Below are 26,843 nucleotides of genomic sequence, written 5' to 3' on the forward strand. Positions count from 1 at the left end.
CCCTGGATTTTAGCAGTGATGTTGCATGCAGAGTGGAAGGTCAGTAGATGTGTGCTGTGTTGCTTACTGTTAAGTATGAGTCAGTAACTGCATGGTATATTAAAAAATATCACTGGCAGGCCAATTAGCCGAAGCTGACTTTGATGGATACTGATGTTGAATTCAGGAATTTATTACGAAAGTCCATTTAATCGATTATTCCTTTTTTGCAGATCAAAGAGGCTGCAGTCTGAATGAGACTACAGGAGTATTGGACAGTTGTGAATCTGTGGTATTGCCCCTGAAGGGGAGGAACTCTCTCTTTCATACACCAGGAGATCTACTTAATTTAAAAATGCCTCCTGTCACCTTGGACGTCCAAGATTTTCATTTGCCAGACGAAGAGTATGGTCTCCTTAAACTGGAGAAGTTAAAATCATTTTGTAGTCCAACCCTAGAAACATTTGTATGTCCGTTTCCCGATGAAGCGGTTGGAATCAATAGGGGTCAAGATAGAGATCAAGCTCGTGTGAGCGATATAGACAATGGAATGCAAAGTGCAGGATTTTCAGAAAGGGATCATTCAGGAACTGCATCTGAACAACATGTTTTAACTGATGCAGACATCATTAAAGAGCGAGATCTGAGGGAGAAGGAAGATCAGGCATACTCTGATGAAGGAGTACTTCAAGACCCAACTGTTTTAAGGGAACCAAGAAACCAGTCCTGCACAACTAAGCAAGTCGTACAAGAAGAGACTCCATCAAGGCAGTCAGGAGACTTTTCTTCCAATAGTAAGCATCTTGTTGCTGCACATAAACATTCTGATGTGCTTAAGTTGGAAACACAGTTTCATGAACTTGGGCACCCCACTAAAGAACATAATGCGGGGAATGAATGCATTGTCCAAACTCACCAGAGTGACAATCTCCTTAAAGAACGCTTCAGTGAGCTAGATTCCAGTCATCAGCTATACACCGGTGCTGCACTTATTGGTTACCAATCTCAAAATAAGGAGACAATGTTTACACAACTGGGAACAAACAATATAATTCATGTTGATGATCTTGCTCTTTCTGGGGACCCTATGGCTGAATTGTCTACCTTGGAATTGCAAGGATCTGTTGCACATCAGCCAGATGGGTCTGAATCAACTCCCAGCCTCCTGCTGATGACCCCTGTTGGAATTGATCCACCTGATACAGCCAGCCATACTGGAGGCCCAACAAGCACACCTTTTTTTCCCACTTTGGGCCCAACACCAGCTCTTTGTACTTCACTCAACAGTGAGCTCCCCTCTAGTGTTCCTTGTAAAACTGAGTCACAGACTACTAGGAATTTCTACAGAGAAACAGCCAATGTTAACTTTAGCAAACAGGACAGTGATTTCACACACTGCACAACAGATGTCAAAGGCTGTCTAAAAAATCCTATCACCTTGCAGAAGCGACTGTGTCCAACCACTGAGCTACTGTCGGAGGAGACAAGGCTCCTTAGATCACAGACACAATATGACACCAGTGAGCCCTACACGGACATGAGACCTGTTGGTTCGGATGCAGGCTGGTGTGAGACCAATGTGCTACACTCTCAAAGCAGAGCTATTATGTCAAAGTCAGAGCAGTGTGAAATGAGTTTGCATCACTCGGAGAACATTCCTTTCACGTGTGAGGATTGGCAGTCTGAGGCTGACCATGCACTGTCCAAGAGAACTTTATTTTTGGAGCAGCAAAACCTGTGTGAAAACAGCAGCACAACGTTGAAGATTGCACAGGAAAGACATGGTGAGGCTAAAGTTATTTTTCCAATCAGTGTTGAAGCTGTTGGAGAGAGCAGACTGCCAGAAAGAGATTTGAAGACCAGCTGCTACAGAGGTGCGAAACAGGTTAGTAATCCGTACATGCACCAACTCAGATGGGGGAAAAGCTCGTGTTTTGCATAGTTTGTGAGACACATTTTCACTTTTTAGTTATGTACTGTTTTGAGGTGCATCCAGTTTTTACTTTGTAAAGATGTTGTGCTCTACAGGGTTATGAAGTTTAAGGTTCTTTATGTTTTTTGGCTTGTGATGTTGCGGCTCACCTGCTTGCCAAGCGCAATTGTCTGGAGAAGTGAGTGGACCTTTCTAGCATAGAGGAACCTAATTGCTGGTGTGGAACACAGTAACAAGTTCCCCACCTACTCATTCCATTAGCTACTTAACGGTATTTTGGAAACTGACATGAAGCGATTCCGGATTCCATACCGCATATCTCAACAGCGTTTAAGATTCTAAACTCTCCTGACTTTTGAAAACTGCGACTAATGCATCGCATTATTAATTAAAAATAGCAAAGTAGTACAGCCAATCTTTGACATTGTTCCCAAATGTGCAATGATTCATATCCGTCTCGCTTGCTTTCACACCTATACTGCTAGGCATTTCTTTAATCCCAATCTGAATGTTTTATATTCTCACTGTCACATCACTGCACTCAGTCCTCCCACGATAGTAAAACATTGTTTGTTAGAAATTTCAAGTGGCAGAATAATATCAATTAAGTGTATAAATTAAACCTAAGCAATGATGCTTCACTAGTTTTTACCTCTGCAGCCTAGAGGTTTCTGAAACATTAAAAAAAAATGAAAGTGAAAACTCATCTTTGAGTGTGTGGGTCGCGGAACTTTCCTTGCAATGATCTTAGTCAGATTTAGTCTAATAAAGGGGGGATAATCCATGGCTAGACATGATAAATTGAGTAAATGGATTATCTTGAATCTTCATTAATAAGTAACAAATGGCTATTGAACTTTTGAGACAATGTCTTAGCTGAGCAATTGGTGATTTTAAATCGGCTTTTAACCATCAATTCTGATGATGGATCTAGAGTAAGGCATTACAAGACGGAAACACTATTGCCACCCTTATAGCGCTTTACATAGCCATAAAATACAATCATTTGTCTGTGTGTACTAAAAGTGACTCACAGCATAATGTACATCTAGAATGTATCACTTGGTGTTTTGTTAGAAGATATATTATGCAATTTGTTCCTGAAATTCATGGGTTTTTATTGTCTTGTTCATTTCAATTGGCTGATGTTACAGGCTATGTAGTGTAATTATATTGTGAGCAAATTCTAATTTGTACTTTAACTTGGATTATTTAAAACTATAGTTATTTGTAAAACAAAAACAGAACGCCCAATGTAACCATTCTGACTTCCACGTTGTAGCATTTAAAATTGTTGTTTCATTATATTCCATTCTAAAGCAAGTAAAAATAATGATCTTTCTTAGTAGCACTAGTTCCATTTTGTAGTACACGTTGGTGCTTTTCTACAAAGCTCAGACATACCCTCAATAAGATCACCGACATCATCAGCCCCACTATGACCAGCCCTACATCTACTTCTCAGGCTTGCATCATATCACATCCCCACCACTTGAACCCTAGACCGATTCACACACTAATGCCACTTTCATCAGCAGCCAAGGTAAATGTCCAGTAGAAAACCTGTTCTTTAATGCCAGGTATTGTGGATGGGGTTGGGAAGTAATCATTACTTTTAGAACCTACGGGGTATCTGCCGAAAGTGTTATAAGCCAGTTCGAGGCATGTGGGCTGCTGAATTTATATCTGTGCATAGATCGCCGCCTAGTGTTGGGTCCGGATGATTGCACATTGTTGTCCTGGAAGAGTCTTCGAAGTATCACGAGATAGGTGGCTCCTCCCCTGGACTACAGTGCGCATGGGCATCGACTCCATCCCCTGATTGTTTTTTTCCGTCATTGGGTTCGGATGTCTTTGGTTCCCTCTTGTCGGAATCAATAAGAATTAACTTAACTTGACGTTAAGACCAAAAGGTCTTTAGACTTGCGTCGGTATTGTCTTGCGTTCGGCTTCGTAACTTTTCCTCGGCTCCGAGCCGAGCTGTGTACTTCCGCGTGCTTTCGGCGCGGAGGCCTAGTCGACGCTCCAGACTCATCGACCATCATGGACAGGAGTCCGTTCAAAAGATGTCCGGTGTGTTACTCCAAGTACCCACACATCGACGTCCATCCGGTGTGCAACAAGTGCCTGTAGCCGGACCACGTCGAGGCCAAGTGTATGGCCTGTTCGAGATTCCGGTCCAAGAAGACACTCAAGCTCTGTCGAGCTGCGCGCCTGGAGGCCCAGCAATCTGCACCGGCGCCTACGGACATTTTCGATGCTGGGGAGGTCGAGGATGAAAATATCCAGGACATCTCAGAATCTAACCCCGCGTCGGAGGTCGAGGACGACTACGACGCTGAGGCCGAAGATTTCGGTGAAGTCGTCGAGGAGGTAGGAGACGACTACGGGGCCCTTGGGGCCATGGAGGATAGCTCGGACGAGGAGCTTCCTCAAACTGGCTCTGGGGCCGTTCCAATCAATAAGGCCCAGGTCGAGGGATCGCCTTCGGGCCTTACCCAAGACCTTGATGCGAGTTCCTCGGCCCCGCCTGCTGGCCCGGCCACGGACATTGGTACCGATTCACTCCAGGTGAAACAGAAACCGAAAGTGCAATCTACGGTCTCGACGCCACAGATATCGAAACCGAAAGTGCGCATCGCATTGGTCGGATCGAAGACTTCGGAGGCCACGGCGCCGAAGAAACCTAAGATGGCCGTCGAGCCGAAGGGACACGTCAAAATGGCCGACCCGAAGGCTGCTACGTCGAAGCCAAAAGTAAAGGGGTCGGACACGGCCGCATCACAAGAAAACGGTCGACGACCCCAAGAGGTCTCTTACCGACCCGAAGAAGCGGCCCGACGATCCGAAAGCCCTCTCTGCCCGCTTCCACACGACAAGGCCAAGTGGGCTGCGCCAAGTGTGTCGGCTCCGAAGGGGACCTCGAAGGAATCCACTCCGAAACCGACCTCTAAGGAGTCCGTCGAACCGGCACGTCCATCTGACGAAAAAGGTCACAGAGTCCCTGCAGCGCATAAGGGACGGCGCCGCAGCAGTCGAGCCGAAGGACCCTCCGCCGGCCAAGCCTCTGGAGAAACCGGCGAAGGCGCCCACGCCGATCCTTTTTACCTTGCCGCCTAAGACGGCGCCGAAGGCTTTCGCTGCTAAGCCGGGGGCCGGCGTGCCCGAAAAGGTCTCTACGACGCCGAAAGCATCGATGGTGGTCCATGGCCCGCGGCCTCGACAGCTTTCAGAAGAGGAGCGTCAAGAACATTTCATCAACGCCGACACCAGCAGGCTTTCCCTCCTGAAGCGGAAAATCACCCCGGAGCCCCAATTGGAGTCGTACAAGATCCCACTAAAGCGGAAGATGAACTCTGCTGGTACTCCAGCCTTGGTGGAGCCCATTTCACCACAAGCTCACGAAGTGTCGCCCACCCACTCCGATGTAGGCGCTGGTGAGGGCGATGACGAAGATGAATATAGCTATCCAGTCTACACAGACCCAGAGGATGTGGCAAAGCCCTGGTCTGGTGCTGGTGAGCCTGGGGACCCACATTCTGGGCAGGACCCTCAGCTCTTCTCCGCTAAAACTTCGCCCACTGAAGACTCTGCGGCTTTCAATGCCCTCATTGAGCGGGCAGCAGCCAATCACAACGTCTAGCTGCATGCTGACCCTGTGGACGTAGACTTCCTCTTTGACACCTTTTCTGTCTCTGAAAAGACTGTGAAAACTCTGCCAATGCTGAAGGGTGTTTTAAAGCACGCTGCTGAAGTCTTCAAAGAGCCCACCAGGGCGAGAGTCATCAACCCAAGGATCGACAAGAAGTATAAGGCAGCGCCTACAGAACCAACTTATATTAGGGGACAGTTGCCTCTGGACTCCCTGGTTGTCTCGAATGCCCGGAAGAGGGCCAACTCGCAGACTACGGGTGATGGTCCTCCCCCAGACAAAGAGTCAAAAGTCTTTGAAGCTTCAGGGAAGAGAGTAGCAGCGCAGGCAGCCAACATATGGCGCATCTCAAACACACAGGCGCTCCTGGCGCGCTATGACAGGGCACACTACGATACCCTAGAGACCCTTTTGCAACACCTCCCCGATCAATATAAGGAAGGGGCTGAGATGCTCATACAGGAGGGGAAGCTGATCTCCAACGCTTCCATAAAGTGCGCTCTAGACGCGGCTGACACCGCCGCACGCGCCATTAACACTAGCGTTATGCTGCGCAGACATGCCTGGCTAAGAATATCTGGATTCAAACCAGACATTCAAACCACCATCTTGAACCCAAACGGTCAACCCAGATCACCTGTTTGGCCCTGAGGTTGATACCACCTTTGAGAAAATGAAGAAGGACACCGACACTGCAAAATCCATGGGTGCCTTACAGTCCCAGCAGTTTCGGGGTGGGTCCTTTCATCGCTCCAATACCAGAGGCAGCTCAAGGGGTCAACTTTCGCAGTCCGCGCAGTTCTACAAAGGCAACACCCAGACTACTTATGCCAACAAGAGTCGAGGTGGATACCGCGGCAACAGCGCCAAGGGCAGAGGACGTGGCAACAACAGCTCCAGGTCCTCTACCGCCAACAAACAGTGACGCATTGTCACTGCCCCCCGACCACACAACACCGGTCGGGGGGAGACTCCAGCAGTTCCTGCCCGTGTGGAAGTCCATCACCACGGACAGGTGGGTCAGAAAGCTTATCCAATTTGGTTATTGTCTGGAGCTCACATCCACTCCACCCAACATACCCCCAAAAAACCGTCCTATGTCAGGCGAGCACTTGCACTTATTGCAGCAGGAGTTCACAGTCATGCTGCAAAAAGGAGCAATAGAGCTCGTGCCCATGCAGTAAAGAGGCACGGGAGTTTACTCCCTGTACTTCCTGATTCCAAAAAAGGACGGATCCCTCAGGCCCATCCTGGATCTCAGGCCCCTCAACTTTTACATCCTGTCCGAGAATTTCCACATGCTAACATTGCAACAGGTTCTCCCACTGCTACGACAGGGGGACTTTCTGGCAACTTTGGACCTGAAGGATGCGTACTTCCACATTCCGCTACACCCTTCACACAGAAAATACCTCAGGTTCACCATCCAAAACCAGCACTACCAGTTCAAGGTTTTGCCTTTCGGGGGCACCACGGCACCCAGAGTATTCACAAAGTGCCTGGCGACGGTGGCGGCACATCTACGACGTCGCAACATCCACTTCTATCCCTATCTGGACGACTGGCTCATCCAAGCGAAGTCAGCCCAGCTGTGTGCCGACCACGTGTCCCACACCATTCACCTCCTGCACGATCTGGGATTCTCACTGAATTACCCAAAGTCCCACCTCCAGCCCGCCCATATACGGCAGTATCTGGGTGCGACCATAGACACTCTGGCGGCCACAGCCCAGCCAAATTCAGTGAGAGTCAGCAGCATTCAGTCGCTGATCCAAAACTTCAGACCTCAACACTCGCTTCCAGCAAGAGCGTTCATGCAGTTGATAGGCATGATGGCCTCCTGCATCTCCATTGTCCCGCACGCCAGACTACATATGCGTCCGCTTCAGGAGTGCTTAGCACGTCAGTGGACTCAGGCTCACAACCAGTTGAAAGACCTGGTGTTGGTGAGCGGTCGGGCATACAACTCTCTGCATTGGTGGAATCCACGAAACCTTTGCAAGGGCCGACCGTTCCAGGAGCCTGTGCCACAGATTATCCTGACAACTGACGCTTCTCTCCTGGGATGGGGAGCGCATGTACTCCAATACACTGTGCAGGGACTATGGACGCAGCAACAGGGGAAGATGCACATCAATGTTCTAGAACTGATGGCGATCTTCATGGCATTGAAAGCATTCAAAGTACATCTATGCAACAAGGTCGTGTTGATTCGGACGGACAACATGACGGCGATGTACTACATTCAAAAGCAGGGAGGCACACGCTCTCCGCAGTTGTCTCATCTGGCTCAGAGCATGTGGAAGTGGGCCATTCAGAGGAACATCTTCCTCATGGCAGAGCATCTCCCGGGCAAAGACAATCAGATGGCGGACCTGCTCAGCAGGCACAGCCACCAGATGCACGAGTGGGAGATACATCCATCAGTACTCCAGCCGTACTTCCGAAGGTGGGGTCCTCCAGAGATAGACCTGTTCGCCACAAAGGAGAACGCAAAATGCCAAAGCTTCGCCGCCAGGTTCCCACACCCACTGTTGCAGGGCAATGCGATATGGATGAACTGGTCAGGCAAATTTGCGTACGCTTTTCCCCCAGCACCTCTGATTCCGCTGGTGGCGCGCAAACTCAGGCAGCACTCGATGACTCTCATCCTGGTTGCTCCAACGTGGGCTCGCCAACCATGGTACACCACGTTTCTAGAACTGTCCGTGGTACCGCATCAAAGGCTACATCTCACACCCAGCCTTCTGACTCAGAGCCATGGCGACATTCAGCACCCAGATCCGCAACAGCTCAACCTGGCGATCTGGCTCCTGAAGTCCTAGAGTTTGGCTACCTAAACTTACCTCCCGACTGTATGGACATCATTCGGGAGGCGAGGAAGCCCACTACTAGAGCCTGCTATGCGGCAAAATGGAAGCGGTTTGTCATTTATTGTGCGGACCACAACATTAACCCGCTGGATGCTTCTATTCAGAACATCATCTCTTACCTTTTCCATCTGTATAAGTGTAATCTGGCGTATGCTTCCATTCGCATTCATCTGTCTGCAATGGCCGCTTATCTCCAAAATAGGCAGCACCTCTCACTCTTCAGGGTGCCTGCCATCAAGGCTTTTTTGGAAGGCCTCAAACGAGTCATTCCGCCACGGACTCCACCAGCTCCTGAGTGGAACCTCAATGTGGTCCTTACCAGGCTGATGGGTCCTCCCTTTGAACCACTGCATTCCTGCGAGATTCAGTTCTTGACATGGAAAGTGGCTTTCCTCATTGCAATTGCATCGCTACGGAGGGTTAGTGAATTGCAGGCCATCACAATCCAAGAGCCATTTATCCAAATTCATTCCAACAGGGTGGTGCTCCACAATAACCCTAAGTTTCTGCCCAAGGTTGTGTCTCAGTTCCACATCAACCAAACAATCGAATTACCTGTTTTCTTTCAAAATCCTGAGTCACTGGCGGAGCGCATGCTCCACACCCTTGACGTTAAACGGGCCCTAATGTATTACATTGATAGGACCAAGGATTTTAGAAAAACTAAGCAACTCTTTGTCGCCTTTGCGCCTCAACACAAAGGTAACCCTATTTCCAAGGCTGGTATTGCTAGGTGGATCGTTAAATGTATCCAGATCTGCTATGTTAAAGCAAAGCGCACTCTTACCATTCCGCCAAGAGCCCACTCCACCAGAAAGTTGGGGGCCTCTATGGCATTCCTTGGAAACATTCCTTTTGAAGACTTATGTAGAGCAGCCACATGGTCTACCACACACATTTACTAAGCATTACTGTGTTGATGTGCACTCCAAACAGCAGGCAGCTGTAGGGCAGGCTGTTCTCAAAACACTTTTTCAAACTGCTGCAGCTGGCACAGGTGGCCGCCGCTAATGGAGGGACTGCTATGTATTCTATGCACAGATATGCATTCAGCAGCCCACATGCCTCGAACCGAATATGCTACTTACCAGTATGCATCTGTTCTTGGCATGTAGGGCTGCTGACATTCATATCGCCCGCCCTCCTCCCCGGCGCCTGTAGCAGCTGCAGTATTCACATATACTCATAGCATGGTCATCATTCACTGAGTTTCACTCCATCTTGGCCACAATGGCTAAAAACAATCTGGGGATGGAGTCGATGCCCATGCGCACTGTAGTCCAGGGGAGGAGCCACCTACCTCGTGATACTTCGAAGACTCTTCCAGGACAACAATGTGCAATCATCCGGACCCAACACTAGGCGGCGTTCTATGCACAGATATGAATGTCAGCAGCCCTACATGCCTAGAACAGATGCATACTTGTAAGTAGCATATTCGTTATTGTCAAAGCAAGAATATGGCTGATGAGGTACACATTCAATGGGAAACGTGGTTCCCAATTTTATGATCTTCTTAAATGGCCCTTCAAAAATGGCTGTCTCCCAGTGATGCTATCCACCTGCTTACTAAGTGAATGGTGTGGAGATGGAGCAAGAGCTCCCCAGTAGAGCAGATGACCTACAATGCAGAACTTGTAAGGCTTGGTTGTCATTCCTTTGAAGATAATGATGATTCAGGGGCAGAAGCGAATATCGTGCCAATGATTCACTGATTATCATGCCTGATATTCGAGAATTTAGGTCCATTTCATCACCAACTTCAAAACTGCAAATGTCAAAACAGATCAACACAGTAACAATTGCCTGCCTTCTCAAAACTAGGTACATGCAACTTTCAGGTAATTTGCAAAACCGGAATTTGGCCCTGTATTTTAGTGTGAAATTATGCATTTGACTCTAAAAAAAACACAAACAGCAGCTGTTCGCATTGTTCCTGTGTACTGGGCCTACATTTTTGCCTTAAACTAATTACATGACGGGACGTATTAGTCAAGTTCAGAATTTTTCTAAAATTGCCAAAAGATACACCCATGTAATAGAAATTTGTCCTGGCCAAATTTAAAAACCTCATCCCAAAGAGAGAAACAATACGATCAATTCTCAACCATTATCACACATGTTTATTTGTATACGATGGCAGCTTTGTCTGCAGTTTCCCCGTGGCATGTTTATTGTACACTTGCAGCTATTCCTTTAGGATGAACATGCGTTGTCTCATTTATGAGTATAACAGGCGTTATTTCCTTCCTCTGTATGTTTGTGTACATATAAAGGCACCATGCCTTATGTTGCTTGTTTTGGATACGTTCCACTCTATTGTCCCTTGATAGAATCACAGACAATCCATTATTGCAGCTAGAATATTGTCACGTCTATTGCATTTGGAAGCAAAACTAAATGTGTTTTGACGTCCGAAGCAAAGGGACGTGTTGGTTGACAAAACAGAGCGAATGACTGTTCTTTCCACTCCTAAATGGGCTAGATTCCTATCTTGAGAAGTGCAGGTAAACATGCAGTGGAGATGCCTGTTGCTCATCAAAGGCTAAACTACTTCCTCCTTTGTGGATTCCTTCAGAATGGGGTTTAGCTGAAACTCACTGATTCATGTTTTCTGATTATTTGGGGTTTCTTGTATCTGTAGTGATGTTTGCTTGATTAAAGTGTGTTGATTGCGCACCCTGTACGTAACTTTTGAAGCATTGCGTCCATATAACTAAGACACTTCTAAGAAAGTATAGGTAATGTGTTTACATTCTCCCTAGACTGAACTGGTTTCTTTACTTTGGTATTGGGTGTATTAATGGATCTGTAAGAACAATTATATGCAGAGTTGCAGTTTGTTTTTGATTTGTATCACAATAAAATGTATACGGTAATCGGTCCACCTTTTTATAAGATAACATTTCTTTGCATTGTACATTGATAGGTGCACTGCTTTGGTGCTCATGTCGTTTATTAATGCAGAATATTTATATCGTAATAGATCTCCTGTGAGGGATAGTAAGAAGCTCTGGAGATCACCGGTTCTGATCAGTGATACATGCCAGCATGTTAAATGGCAAAGAGTGACCCAATGGCAAAACCAGCAATTTACTCTTTACGTCTCAAATGCCTGCATTTGAGAACACCATTTCCACTGAATGCCTTTGGCATGAAGACAACCATTTTGATACTTTAAATAAAGCAGATAAGAGGGAGTATCTATTGCATGTAGCCAGATTGGATGACTGTGCGCTGGCAAGGAGTAGTCTTGATACCACTCTGTCAAGCCATTTGTCTTAATCATTCAAACCACATGGTCTATGCGATCAATAAACAAGATCAGTTGTCAATACTAATGGTTCACTTGGGTTAGGAAGCAAACACATTGCCTTAGACGTATGTTATACTCTCAAATAACATTGACTGCCAGGGTTTCTATTTGGCATTCCCCTGCTCTTTTGTTAACCTATGCATCAAGCTCTTTAGTGCTTCCTGCTGCCAGTTAAAGTGTAGAATCAGGTTGGCTTTGCCATTACACCCTGTCTTCTAACTCTTTCTCTGATTACTTTCTTTTCTCACGTCCTTTGACTCCTGTTCCCCACCTGGACCCCAGCTAAGTTCACACTCACTTTTCTGTGTCCCACTACTTTTTCTCTCTCTTTTCCATGGCTTTGCTCCTCCTCCCACTTGCTACCTCCTCTGTGTTCCACCCCCTTTATAATTCTTCCTTGCCATTTCCCTGTGCCAACAGGATTATTATCTTCTCCCCGTGTGCTCTCCCTCACAATCCATTCTGTTGCCCTTACATATATTTTTCTCTTCCTTTCGACTTGCAATTTCAGCAGCCATTGATGCCTGTCTTGAGGTTTTCCCTTGTTGCTCCATTTCACTGTTGTTCCACCTATTTCAGAATTTTGCTCTGCCTTCACCACAGAGGTAGAAGAGTCTCCTGCCCATGTGATAGTTTTCTAAAACATGAACATATTAACGCCAATATCTAGAAGTCACAACCAAGCATTTTAAATTGTTCTTATTGTCCTTTGCGATTGCTCTTATGTTTAGGGTCCACTAATTGGGTAACTCAAGGTTTATGTGCTTGACATAATGACCAAGAGGCGTTTTGTTTTATAAAGATGTCAATGTCACACCTCACACACTTGCGGATCACGCATACCTCGGGCATCACAGACCAATAACATATTCTAACCTTTTGTCTTTAAAGAATGAGCCTGTGAAGGAGTCTGCATCTTGTGTTTGGGGTGCTGGAAGAGAGAGGACACTGAAAGTAGACCTTCAGCTTCTCTCCCAGATACAGGTGAGAAAAGTGTGGCTCCTATACTGCCAGGAGTCTCTGATTCTTTGATTCCGTGAATAGACCGTACCACTTTGATTTGAACAACAGCGACACAAGCTTCTACACAATGCACTTAAATCGAACAGCCCTCTTGACGTAAAATTTACTTAATAAGAATCATACACAGGTCTGCCATTATAGCTTAGATTGGACGTGCAGCACAATGCTGTATAAATGTACAGAGTAGCTACTTAACACACCACCAAGAAAGAGTGTTGGCCTTTAAAAGGGGCAAAGGAAGCGCATATAAATACCAAGACGTATAGTATTCCAGTACTAACATCCTCAGTTGGCTTAGCTACAGCACCCATTTCAGACCTACATTATGACCAGTACACAACTTTACGAATTCACTTCTGTCTTGTCTCACAGTGCTTCAAGTTATTTCATTGTAGGCATCGAGAGACTTCTAGCATGTTTCATAACTAACTTGAAAAGTCTGCTACTGATTCAAAATGTCTGTCTCTGTACTAAACCTCCTCCGTTCACCTCTGCAGTGCTCCTCAGTCATAGCTTACAGTAGTACGGAGATCCACACCTATCACTACCAATGCCACCCACTCCTAATTCTTTTACGTAAGATATAAGTGCAACTTAACATTTGCACCATCTGTACCATTCCTGGGCCCTAGTCCCTGCTGTCAATGTGCCAACAATCCTGGTTTGCACACATCTTTATTTTTCAGTGCTTCTCCCAGTCAGAATTGTATGACTAATCACAGTCCTGCAGCTCACAAGCTGGTAATGTACATCAAACTGAAGGCTTGCAATAGTGTTTATGGCGTCTGCTACTAAAACGTACACACCGTTTCGGCTTAAACATTACAACTCTCTAAGTATAGGTAGTGATGAGTCAATACTGTTTCTTGGCTGTTGAATGCTCCAGACATTAGAGCTCCTAGCTATATTGGTTTTGGTGAAAGTCATAGACCCTTTGCTATAACACTGACATCAGCTAGAGTCTGTAAACCCAGCTCATCCATTCCACCAAAAACCTAACTTGCAGCACCATTTCATTAGCAGAGTTGGCCACTCTGCTAATGCCCTTGAGTACTGACCTGCTGACGCCACCGATGCTTTTACCATAATTAAAACTACAGACATGTCAATGTATTTAACTTGTGATTTGAGCAACCCGTCCACCCCTGTTTTTCCCATTTAAGTTATCCACAAACCTTGAATGTTCTGGCTCTCCATTGGGCCTGCTGTTCCAGTAACAGGAACACACAGAGCTCCCCTCAGTCGTGAATACACCCTGAGCTCCTATGTTTTAAAATATATACACTATTAGCCTCCCACGCTGCTCTGCGGTTTTGTTGTGCGAGGATTGCCACCTTTGATTTTTGACCACATCTAGTAATATATGCAGCCATTCTGTACGATGCGTAAGTCTGCCTTCTTTTTCGACAGCATCCAGCCAGCGACAACTGTGCAGTTGACTTGAGCACAGTGTGGTGGGACAGTGTTGACTGGAGAGCACTGTGCATGGTGACAGCAAGCAAATCCTCTGTTTCAGTCTGGAAACCCCTCGATGGGTGCCAGTGGGAAGTTGTTTACACCTGGAATTCTCCTGAGGTATGCAAAATCCTTTCAGGAATTCTACTCTATGTACTCTATGCCTCTTTAGTTTTCATAATATCTGCCCTATTTGTACTTGCAGGTTCCTATTATACAGCTCATCTCTCTACCTGACCAGCATAATGTCATGTGTGTTGCTTTGGGGCACCTGGATATTGAGGAAATCTGGTAAGCTTGTGTTGTCTTGTGTCACAGTTTGATCAGAGAAGGGATTTCCCATTCAAAGTGCTTACATTTATTATTCTGGCTGCTTTCTGTTAAATTGTGCATGTAATGTCCTTCCTACTACTCCCTGTTGCAGTTACCAAATCTAGTGGTGCTTCATTTTGCCCACTAGCATTTCTATCTGAAGACATATATTGTCGATGTGACAGGTCTGTGTTTGGAGAGCATTCTGTCCCACCTTCTTCCAGACTCTTTGGCTATATAGCACTTTTCCTTGGCACTGGGTCAAAGAAATTAAAAGGTGAGTGGAAACCGAGCTGCACTTTCTGCTTCAGGCTCTGTCCCATTCAATTTAAGACCTTTTAACTGGCATCAGGTAATTTAGTCTTTGAGCACAGCACATGATCCTCTGTGCATTTATTTTACAGCCACTTCCTCCATATGCCTTGTCATGAACGTCTCACAGGTCTGGCTTGTAGCCTCCAGAGTCCTGTTATAAGAACACGTCTCATTTACTGCAAATTCCACACTTTGCCATCTACTTTCCTTATAGAGCTTCACCAACAGTCTACCTTGAAGCTGTTCTTTTTCTAGTTGACTACCTTGCACAGTGCACATACATTTATGGCCAGAAGCAGAGGAGACCCCAGCATCCTCATGCCAGTGGACCTTCGTTTTCACAGCCTTCCACTCCTTCTGGGTAATTTTTTTCTCTCCATAGTTTGTCATAAGAATCAAGGAGGACCCTTTTGTGGCATAAGTCATTCCATATCAGCTCTCGTACCCGAGGAAACATTCATGTGTGTCACATGCCTAAGGCCGGAACGAGTTCCAAGGTACCTTCAATGCCTAAATATATGGGTACAACCACCAAGAAGACTTGTAGGCATAAAGGTCTTATAACACTTGTTCTGGGCTGCCTTTTGACCTAAATTTACAAAAGCCTACATGAGATGTCATGAGGTGGCTGTGAGCAATTCTACTTGTAAAATTATGCCAGGTACTCCATCATCCTAAATTACCTAAGGAGATCTCTAAAGGTGCCTCCAAGTCATCATTTCTTTTGGTGCACCGTGTGGCTTCTGATAGCCTGACTCCTGGCTAGTGATACTTGATTACAGAGGTAAGGCCTTGATGTCACCTGTCTCTTCAGTGGAAAAGCCTCAAAATTTGACTTGGAGCACAATCACAGACAAAATAATACACCTAGAAACAAGGATCATGAACCAAATGTTTGTCAGCAGTCTTGATCATGAGTGGTTCCGCACTCCTGGACAGTGATTCATTTAAGTGGTTGGTTAACCCGGGGCAACTTGATGGGCGATTCATCCATCTCTGAATGATAAGGAAGAGTGTTTAAATAATTCCATAGGAATGAGAAATTATGACTGAAAAGTAGATTACATTTTACGATTCTTCTTACGTAATTTGGTAAAGTCATAATCATTTAAAGTCTATTTGTGATGGAAACTTCTACCTGGATATTCTTCCCCTTTTGCATATCCCCAGGTGACATACTTTTTCCATAGCTCTCCCTACACTGATAGGTGATCTCCCTGCGCTGATGATGATATCACCGTAGCCCACAGAGTGCCCACTACAGCACCCTGATTTCCATTGTCCTTTTTCTCTACTCTTCAACGCAGATCCATAGCTTTTTCTTCTTATCCCTCCAAGTTCCAAGGTTAAAGCCTGTCGTGATTGTGAAAGCAAATGTCCACATCTGACCCAATGAAGTTTGCCTGTGGTGCTTGAGGTCAAGGCATGACTTGAGGTCACACCATGATCCACTAGGCAAAACATTTCATGGCCTGCTTCCACGATGTGCATCGGGCTCGCTACAGATCTAGGTCCCAATCCAGATCTGCTCCTTTCTTTAAGTCTTCAAATAAAAAGAGGAGATGACACCACACCTGTACTACACGTGCTGAGGCGTTGTCTTCAAACCAGAACTGGTGAAGATCACTCTCCCTTGCAGCCTCTATCATAGGAGCTGCCGCGGTCAAGGGCTATTTTGGCTCTAGAGCCTTGTAAGAACCACTTGCAGAGGACCATGGGGCGGCATGAGCTACTTTGCCCAACCATGTGGGTTAAGGCCTTGTACTCCCAATGTCCCGGGCCTGACCTACTAGGGTACCTGGCTCTCTGTGGTAGCGTGGGTCGACTAGTCAAAGGATTCTCGGAGGGAGGGAGGTGCAAGTTGCTAATTCCCTTCCATTTCATATTCCACTTCAAAGCTCATACTATCCCTCATATATTAATAAATAACAAAGCAATAATGGCAGTTTCATAGCAATTTAGAATAAATGTTAAACATACTGTACAACCACAATGCTGTACAACACAGCTAAAAAAAACTAAACCAAAAGCTCTTGCAGAGACAAGACCTATTGGCTTTGCCATTGCTTGTTTTTCTCATTCTTCTGCTCATTATGTGTTTATCTTTAGGTCATGATTATGATTTTTTAATGTTTAGCTATTTGATGCTCCCCTCTGATCACTGGGGGCTGTATACAAATTTTGTTTTGCACTTTTCCTCCCTGGGTCTAGTGTCCTCCGACCTTCTGCAGCACTAATGAACTTCATAGTCCATCAATGCATCATTACTATTTTCTTTTCTTTAATGATTACTTATTTCTTTCTCAGCTCATGATAAATTATTTTATTCCTTTATTGGTACATACTTCATTCAATTCAATTTTTTTTCACTATTAATTTTGCCCTGAACTGTCTTCACCTTGTGCCACCCATATTCTCATGCATTTTGTGCTATAAAACTAAGCCTTTTGTAAAAGAATTATATTTGGTTTAGGTAAATGGGGCGAAGGATCTCATTCCGCAGATTTCACACACCATTTTTTATTTCTTTTTGGGGTAGAAGGTACTGCCTGAATGCTTCGCCTCTGCTCAGATCACCTGTACCTTGTATTACAAATCCACACTCAGCGTATAAACCCCCACATGCTATCTGTTGTATTCCCAGGACACATCTGCGGACCTGCTTATTTTCTTTCCATCTTCATTCTTACCACTCCGGTTACCACTTGGAGCCTGTTCAGCACTGCTTCTTTGTTTAAATCCCTACTCCTCATCTCTTTACCCTTCCCTGCTCCCCTTTTTTGCACTTCCTTCTTACTGCCTTTTTTTCAAGGCTTCTCTGCCTGTACTGAGTTCATCATCCTACTTTGTTCTTTGTTGATTTTTGGCTTGGTATAGAAATAAAAAAGTCAAATCACTTTTTTTTACCGATGTATATCCCCATCCCTTTTTTCAAAACAGTCACAAGAGTTTGTACATTTTTATTAACCTTTTAAAATCTGAATGCTGGATCCATTCATGTTTTAGGGCATGTTTGACAGTTTTGGTTAAAATCCCTTTTAATCTTTACTCGGGGCTACATAATTATCTATATTGACCATTAACCACATGACTGCTAAGGCAATTCCCCTCCTGTGCTGGAAATTGTTATAGTCCATGTATCATGACGAGCTCAGCTCGTCATGAGCACACGACCAGTGTACTGCATGACCCACAGTTGACCAGCAGGACTGTTAGTCCCATCATTCTAAGCATGCTACTTCAACCGGGTCGAAGTTTATTGGTTTTGTGGCTGGCACATTCTTTGCGTTGAACTGAACATATTCTGAAAGGGAAAGAGCTTGACAATAGAAATGGGTCCCTGATCTAGAATTTTTGTTGGAGATCCTACTCTTTGATTATCAGTAAATTAGATGCATCTGGCATGATTTTGCAACTAGCTCAGTTTAGAGCGGATTAGTGATGAACATTTCAAGCTAAAGTGTTTGCAAGTTATCTTCATCAAGCACTTGTGTGCTGGGTTTTAATCAAACAGCAGGTACACATAACACTTCATGTAAATGGAGTCTCAGAGACCCCTCTTAGAGCGTCCACAGCTTAAAGGGAGCCACATACAGCGGAGATGTGGGAATGACACAATTTCCACTGGGATCACAGCACACCGGACTTTGGACACTCTTTTTCCTCGTCTCCCGCTTTGTGCTTCTTTCACCCTCCCCCACCTCTTTCCCTCTTTCATTCTTTGTCTACCCCCCTGTTCCGATCCCCTCTCTACTTTATCTCTCCCCTTGCCTGCTTTATCCCTTACGTATAGGTTTTTAACGCGTGTAACCACGCTCCAGAAACTTGTAACTATGCTCTGAAACTGGTAACTCGTAACTATGTAACTATACTCTGTAACAATGCTCGTCCTCATGTACAGCGCTCCGATACCTCCGGGTCTAGCCAGCCTTATATAAAACTTTTCAAATAAATAAATAACATGTTCCACCAATGCAGACATCTGTTTTTTTAGGGTCTTGTTCTGTTCTTCTGATGTCTCTGGCCTATCAGCATTAAAGGTGAAGAGTGGACCTATTTTAACCGTCCGTGGCCTGTCCAGGCGAAGAGTGGTCAGCAGCAGTGGGATACATCCTGATCAGTTTGTGGAAGTTATGTTTCTTTCGGAAATGGGAAGGTGAGGAAATGAGCCCTGGATTTCTATGGTCACATAATAGTTTTGACTACATATCACATAAACAGTTTTTTTTGTTGGATGTAGGTAAAAGTACAATGTTCGCCTGCTAGACCAATTATAACATATATTTATTCACTGAAATAAACAAAGGTAAAGTGAAGTTTGTAGTAAGGTGCCGAGATAAAAACAAATGTTGAAAATTAAAATTAAAAAAAACTGAAATTCACCAGATATAGTTTAGTGAATTACTAACTTGTGCCCCCCATCATGCACTGCTTATGACATCACAAATTAAATCACTCATTGCATCCTAAATGACAAAAGTTATTACATAACTGATGACATCTCAAATTATATCATCCATTATACTTCTATTAATATCACTCCATAAACCCTTCTATCATTTAAAAAAAAGAAAGTTGGTGGTAAAGGGCCTATAGTCAAATACAGCACAGAATTACAGCGTTTGCACGTGTGGATGCATAGAATGAAAACAGTGTAAACCACGGAGGTAAATGTGAGTGTGGATGTTGAAAGTTGTATGGTGCACATTTACAAACCCATATAATTTGAGGTGCGAACAGTACTCTGTTTTAAACAAGGTAAAGGCTGAGCACACCTTAAGTGGATTGCAGAAGCATGTTTCAAAAAATCTGTGTGAAAAACCAAAGCTTATGTTGACAATAGAGTATCCAACCATGGATGTCTGTTCAAGTGCCCATGTTAAATAATTGTAGTATAATGCTATAGAAACATTTTATGTAACAAAGACGTTTATAATGTGTGGATGTTTATTTCAGGAACTTTGATGAAGATTTTAAGGCATTGCAAATTGATGAATAGTGTAGAATATAGGGGCGACCCACTTTGGGGAGGTTTTGCTCACATTTGGGTTCTTAGCAGGGCCATAAGATTTTGAGACATTGTGCTCATCCCGGGAATGTGTGTGTTGCATTTTATCACACTGTGGAAGGTTGTCCACAGAGCCAGTAGAAAGTGTCTTATCAGTGGCAAATGCACATCAAGGTTGGGTTTCTTTGTGAGAGGAAGCACTAATGCCTTTTTAGGGCTCACCTGCTGTGCGCATGCGCATAGCTGGCGAAGCTCTATAGGGGCTTAAATAAGCTTTACCTAGACTGGCGATTTGATGCTGTGCCCGTGGGCTTTTAGGTCAATGCGCAAGCGCATTGACCTAAAATGCGCGTGCACATCATCAAATCGCCAGTCAATCGCCAGCAGCACTCCTCCCCTGCTGCTTCACACTCTCATGCCGCTCTCCCCGCTCCGCCCCCTCCCTACCCGCTGTGTCGCATTTCTCATCCCCCCTCCCCACAGCAATGCCCTCCGCCGGCCGTACTTTCACTTTGACGGCCGTGTTTCTCCTTGTCTCTCGTGTCACCAGGCTGTGTGTGCTGCCTCCGCGGGCACCATGATGTAACCCCACTCTCTTATGCCTGAGGTCTAAGTCACTTCCACCCCTCTCCTGGGAGGCTGCTTTCAAGTGCTCCGAGGCCTGCATTGTCTCCGCGCGCAGCTAGTGTGAACATTATAGGTGATTTTATGTCCCACTAAGACTCAGAATCCGCCCCCGCTGGGTCCTTCTGCCATGAAACGCCCCTTTACAGTGCTTAATTTGAGCCGGAGCTCTACGTTGCTGATGCGTGCGGCCCTGTCCCCTCGGAGGCCCGTGCTGCGCGTCAGCTGGAGACGGCTCAGGCGGGGGCCACCCCCCAGGTCTGAGCCTCGATGCCAAGGAGGGCTTTGTTGTCTCAATGAGGTGATTATGCGAGGCTCTCTTCAGAGCTGACGATGCACCACAGGCCTCCTCCCCAAGGGGCCAGCATATTGGATGGGCAATTTAAGCCAGCATTTGTGCCCGATTCTGGAGGCGCCCATGCCATATGGTGCTGATGGCATTAAATACGGAAATGGGTTAAATATGGGAGCCATGCTAATTAGGGCATCCGCCACGGGGTACCTAAAACAGATTTACATGTCTTAGGTGTACCTGGGTTATATAGTGTCAAAGCCATCACACGTGCAAGAGGCACAAAGCGTAAATGATGAAATTATTTTTCAAGAACATTTAAAAAAACACCAGTTTATAGAACACTTGAACGTGATTTGCATATTCATACCTACACCTCTAAAAAGTACAAGCCATGTAAAAATGAATTATCGGGACCTTACCACCAGCGCGTGACCTCACCTTTCTCGTTTGGGAATTGGAAGTCTCTGTGACCCCGCCGCCAGCCTCCAATGCAAAATACGTCACTGGGTCCATTTCAGGTCAAACGAGCAGTGGCCAATTTCACTAAAAGCGTACCTAGTTAATCGTCATTTTTTCTAGGCATTCTTTTTTAAGGTCGAACCACAGTAGTCTAAAGTGATCAAGGGGTGCAGTGGCCATATAAATACAATATTTGCATCAGGTGAAAGGTTGTTAGGATGGCATGTGTGCCAAGTGGCTGTGTATCGAATGGTATCTTCAGCGAGTCCCTGGTTTTGATCCAAATTAGCACTTTGCATGCTGGTGTTTTGAACCAACAGAAGTAGTGGTGAAAGCAAAACTACAAGTCCCAGAATGCAACGCCCGTTAACTAAAAATTCCTTCCTGCTGCTTCACACTCTCATGCCGCTCTCCCCGCTCCGCCCCCTCCCTGCCCGCCCTGTCGCATTTCTCATCCCCCCTCCCCACAGCAATGCCCTCTTTCACTTTCACTTTGACGGCGTGTTTCTCCTTGTCTCTCGTGTCACCAGGCTGTGTGTGCTGCCTCCGCGGGCACCATGATGTAACCCCACTCTCTTAAATGCCTGCATTATACCAGTCTTAAACATGATCAATAGCTTCAATCTGGGCTAACATATTTACGCTGATGATAATCATATTCACTTTAGGATATTCAGTTAACTATGTGCCCTTACTGTTGTGTCGGGCAGTTGGTCAGCCACAACACTCTCGGTGTATTTAAATGATAAGGTGTGGGCCAAACGTGCTCAACAATAATCACAGGAGCCTGCGCACTGCTTAACTATCGGCATTACACTTACCACAGTGAGAAGAGTCTGTGTCAGACAAGGTAATATTTTCATTTTGCAAATTGGCTTTTGAAATAATCGAAGTTCATATGTCTGTTGTTCTAAACGACAAGTACTAGCTGTGTGACGGGTTGGAACGCCGCATCCACCACCACCACCGCATCCACCATCACCACATCCACCGCATCCACCATCACCACCACATCCACCACCACATCCACCACCACATCCACCATGACATCCACCATCACCTCTACATCCACCATGACATCCACAGCCACATCCACCACCACCGCATCCACCACCACCGCATCCACCACCACCGCATCCACCACCACCACATCCACCACCTCCACCGCATCCACCACCACCACCGCATCCACCATCACCACATCCACCGCATCCACCACCACCGCATCCACCACCACATCCACCATCAACACCACATCCACCACCACCACATCCACCAACACATCCACCATCACCTCCACATCCACCATCCACCATGACATCCACCACCACCACATCCACCACCACCACATCCACCACCACCACACCCACCACCACCACACCCACCACCACCACACCCACCACCACCACACCCACCACCACTACACCCACCACCACTACATCCACCACCACATCCACTACAACCACCACCCCATCGACCACTACCACCACCACCGCATCCACCAAAACCGCCGCATCCACCACATCCACCAACACCACACCCACCACCACATCCACTACCACCACCACCGCATCCACCACCACCGCCGCATCCACCACATCCACCACCACATCCACCATCACCACCACATCCACCATCACATCCACCATCAAATCCACCACCACCACCACATCCACCACCACATCCACCATCACATCCACCATCACATCCACCGCCACATCAACCTCCACCACATCCACCACCACCACCACATCCACCACCACCACATCCACCACCACTTCACCACCACATCCACCACCACCACCACCACATCCACCGCATCCACCACCACATCCACCACTTCCACTGCATCCACCACCACCACATCCACCACCACCACATCCACCACCACCGCATCCACCACCACCGCATCCACCACCACCGCATCCACCACCACCGCATCCACCACCACCGCATCCACCACCACCGCATCCACCACCACCGCATCCACCACCACCGCATCCACCCCCACATCCACCACCACCACCACATCCACCACCACATCCACCACCACCACCACATCCACCACCACATCCACCACCACATCCACCACCACATCCACCACCACATCCACTACCACATCCACCACCACCATATCCCCCAGATCCACCACCACCACATCTACATGTGTGTGGCTCTGTGTGTGTAGGTGCAAATGCAATGTTCTTGGATTGTCGTCACAATAAAATACACTGAACATAATCTTCACAAAAGTTATTTACAAACGTTTAAGCTATTGCCATTATAAATTACAATAACTTTTATTTAAGTATTAATTATTTACAAAATTAAAAGCCATTGTTATTTGTAATATCAATACATCTAAGTCACGTAAATACAACACACATTGCATTACAAATGCTATAGGTGTCACATTTGCAAAAGTTAAAACTATTGACATTGTAACTGACAAAGCTATTAATTTTGCTACTTTCAAAACCAACACATAAATAAAAAAAGTGTCATTTACAATACCAATAGCTCAAACTTTCCTAATGCAAGACCTATTGCATTTCCAATGCTTGTTCCAACATGTGGGGACCGAGCTAGAATCAAGGGACAGGTTGAATAGTGAATGGATCTGTTGGTTTATGGAATGGAGTGCCCACTTGAGAATGTGCAGCGGGCATGCGTACAGTGGGGAGCCAGATTGTGCTTTAAGAATAGAAGTTTCAGAGTCCTTCAGAGAATCTCAAAGGAAGTCAGTTGTGGATTATTTCTGAGGTTCAGGTGGGAGCAAAACGGAGACCTCTTCCTTGTTGTTTTCAAATCAAGAGTAATTGCTAAAAACATTGTTGTGACAAAAATCCAACAGGTTGACAAACTCCTGGGATGACGGGGTGAATTGATTTCCCACTATGGGATTTAGAAAGGAGTTTACAATTTTGAAGATTGTTCGAGGGACGTTTTCTGCTTCATCAGTTTGTTTTGCGAACAGGTATGCTTTTGCTTTGTGTTTTGTTTTCCTTGAACTATTTGAGAGCAACTTTATAGGTAAGCTTGTCTTACTTATAAGCTCCGGGATGTGGAATTCCTATAGCACGACTCCCTGGACATATTGTTTGGGGTCAAGGGCAACAAGTTTTCGTGTGTATTTTGTCTTTGGGAATAGTAGGCCCAACCCCCCCTGCAGCACAAACCCTTTGGCTGCCGGTTTGCAGTACCACATTATAGATCAGGGAAGGGCACTTTCTGCAGTTAAGGTAATATTTATGTCCATATGCTAATGCTGTTCAAGCTTGTATTTATGATTCATTCATTGAAAGCCTTTATTATTAGCGTGAGCGCTCGAAGTAAATGTTGTAAGCTCTGACTGCACTACTAACATTGGTTCCAGTAGAAAAATGTGTACCATGCTTTCAGAGTTTAGCAATACGAGGCTATGTATAATGCTCCCAGAATGTTCTCTGATGTGATGCAAATATTTTCAGAAGCTTGAAAGCAAGATTAATTATTCTTTGCTTTCAAAATAATATGTTCATAGAAAAATGAAAGCAGGAAAAAAAAGTTTGCTTAACTACTGTAAAATTTCAGGTACCATTTCTTCTCAGCATCATTTAGTAACGTGTTGATTCCGTCTAGTATTCCCCAAAAATATTCATAATGGAAAATCAGTGTAACCAGTTTCATTAAGATTATGGGAAACAAAAATAAGCAAGCATTGGCAAAGCCAGTAGGTCTGAAATTGGTGGTTAGCTTTTTAGTTTTGTCAATGTGTGAATTGTTTTGCCATGGTTGTTGTAAAACCTTATTGGTGTGGGAGATGCTGGGGCCTCACCATTATAACAAACAGTGGCAAAAGCAAAAAACATTTTTGGTCTCAAAAAGCACACACTGACATAGTAGTTACTGGCACTGAACAAAACTACTTCTAGTGCGATATGCTCCTTGTGAAAGAGCAGAATGCTGTCACTCACTGTGAAGCCAGCTGATACAGAGCGAGAGAGAGAGACAGAATTTTAGTAAATGCAAAAGGTCATGGTCAACGCCAAAACAAATTATGGGTTCAATTATTAAAGAAAGTTTCAAAAGTGCACCCATGGAATATGTCCTTGCATTAAATGCAGCTATATGGCTTTTGTATATTCCCCAAAATTTCAAAAGTAGGACAAGAAATAGTACTCCTAGAAAATATTTGTGAACTGCATTTTAGCATGAGCAAATATGCATGTGTAGATTTTGCTCATGCGAAAATCTGAGTGTTTGCAAGTTCACTTTCCCTCCAACCACTTTTTCCCCAACTCTGGAAGAAGGATTATGTCTGCCATTGTCAGGAGTACATTTCCAACATTTCTCAGTATGGAAAAGGATTAGAGAAGAGCTGTTGAAAACACTTAAAGCATGCAAGTTAGTAGTTTTGCACAAACTCAAAAGAGCATTCTAACCCTGGAACTATTGCTTACCACTACCTTCAGCCCCAGTATGTAGATCTGCAGAAATGTGGCAACATAAGGGGATTGCAAGTATTCAAACACTACTATGGTGTGAGCGCTGGCATAATCTGAGAGGCTATATCAGAGCTCTTATATAATGAGATTGTGCCATAATTTGTCGCCGCACTACATGGGGCCAAAGGGACAGGTGGATTTTGTTACAGGGGAAGTAGATTTATGGAGCAACCTGCCCCATGGACAAGTAGATATTTATTAAATTCCACACCCACTGAAATATTATTAAGCTCTTAAATTATCCATTATTTCTTAAATGAGTGCCCCCCAGGAGAGTTTCCCACTGTACCAAAACCTGCCCAAAAGCCCAGTCTTAAATTCTGCACATTAACATCCTTCCAACCACCTTCACTATTGAATCTCTAAAAGAGACAGAATGATAGCATCTAGGGTTTCCCGTTTTCTAAATTGGAACCCTAATTGATTGTTACCAACCGGGTGTAATAGCAGATATAACATCAGTTTTTAGATCATTCATAATCAGCAGTGACCACAGTTAAATGTTATGTTAAAAAATATCCACAGGCAGCCTGTCTAGACCAGGAGCCTTGGTAGGGAGAGCTATACCTACGGCCAGACACAACCTCTGCATGCTCAGAAATCTATCAGGGGAGAAAGCATAATCAGGAAGGAAGTTATCGATAGTAATAGTAATATAAATGGATTGAACATTCGTAACCCACAAGTTAGCTGTGATGTGTGCTACTGATCTATTTGGAAGAGTTCAGCGCAGTCCAGACTATTCACCACCTTCAAGAATACTGCCCTGACGCTGCTGCTAATAGCAGTGAAACACTTACGTTTAGCTGTTGCCTTTTTGTAAGCAGTCCTAAAAGTAGGGACCTTTTCAGGGTACTGGAAATGGGCAGTGTTCTAAGGCAATTTTGAAGAAGCGCCGCCCAATGCATTTCGGGAACCAACGTTCCCTTCTTCAGGGGAAAATACCTGTGGCGTTCTGAGGTGTCACCCACTTTGAATGTGCCGTACGAAGTTATACAGTGGAAGTTTTCTGTAAATCTCTTGATTGTGTCTTAAAGGTTTCGTTGATAAACACGAGCGTCTCTAGTTATATGGTTGATACAAGTATCAAATGCTGTTCATATAAAAGTTCG

At 45.2% G+C, this 26,843-nt stretch overlaps 1 protein-coding gene across 1 annotated transcript in view; it reads left to right on the forward strand.

Annotated features, from left to right (window-relative positions):
* Nucleotides 1-26,843, forward strand: part of PALB2 (partner and localizer of BRCA2) — a 76,408-nt gene that overhangs the window by 20,898 nt on the left and 28,667 nt on the right. The window contains exons 6-10 of the mRNA XM_086940453.1: nt 213-1,864; nt 12,645-12,737; nt 14,187-14,351; nt 14,437-14,522; nt 18,853-19,014. Coding sequence (XP_086796579.1) covers nt 213-1,864; nt 12,645-12,737; nt 14,187-14,351; nt 14,437-14,522; nt 18,853-19,014 — 2,158 coding nt within the window. The remainder of the gene's footprint in view (nt 1-212; nt 1,865-12,644; nt 12,738-14,186; nt 14,352-14,436; nt 14,523-18,852; nt 19,015-26,843) is intronic.

Source organism: Lissotriton vulgaris, chromosome 10 (assembly GCF_964263255.1).
Source record: "Lissotriton vulgaris chromosome 10, aLisVul1.2, whole genome shotgun sequence".
Lineage (NCBI taxonomy): Eukaryota > Metazoa > Chordata > Amphibia > Caudata > Salamandridae > Lissotriton > Lissotriton vulgaris.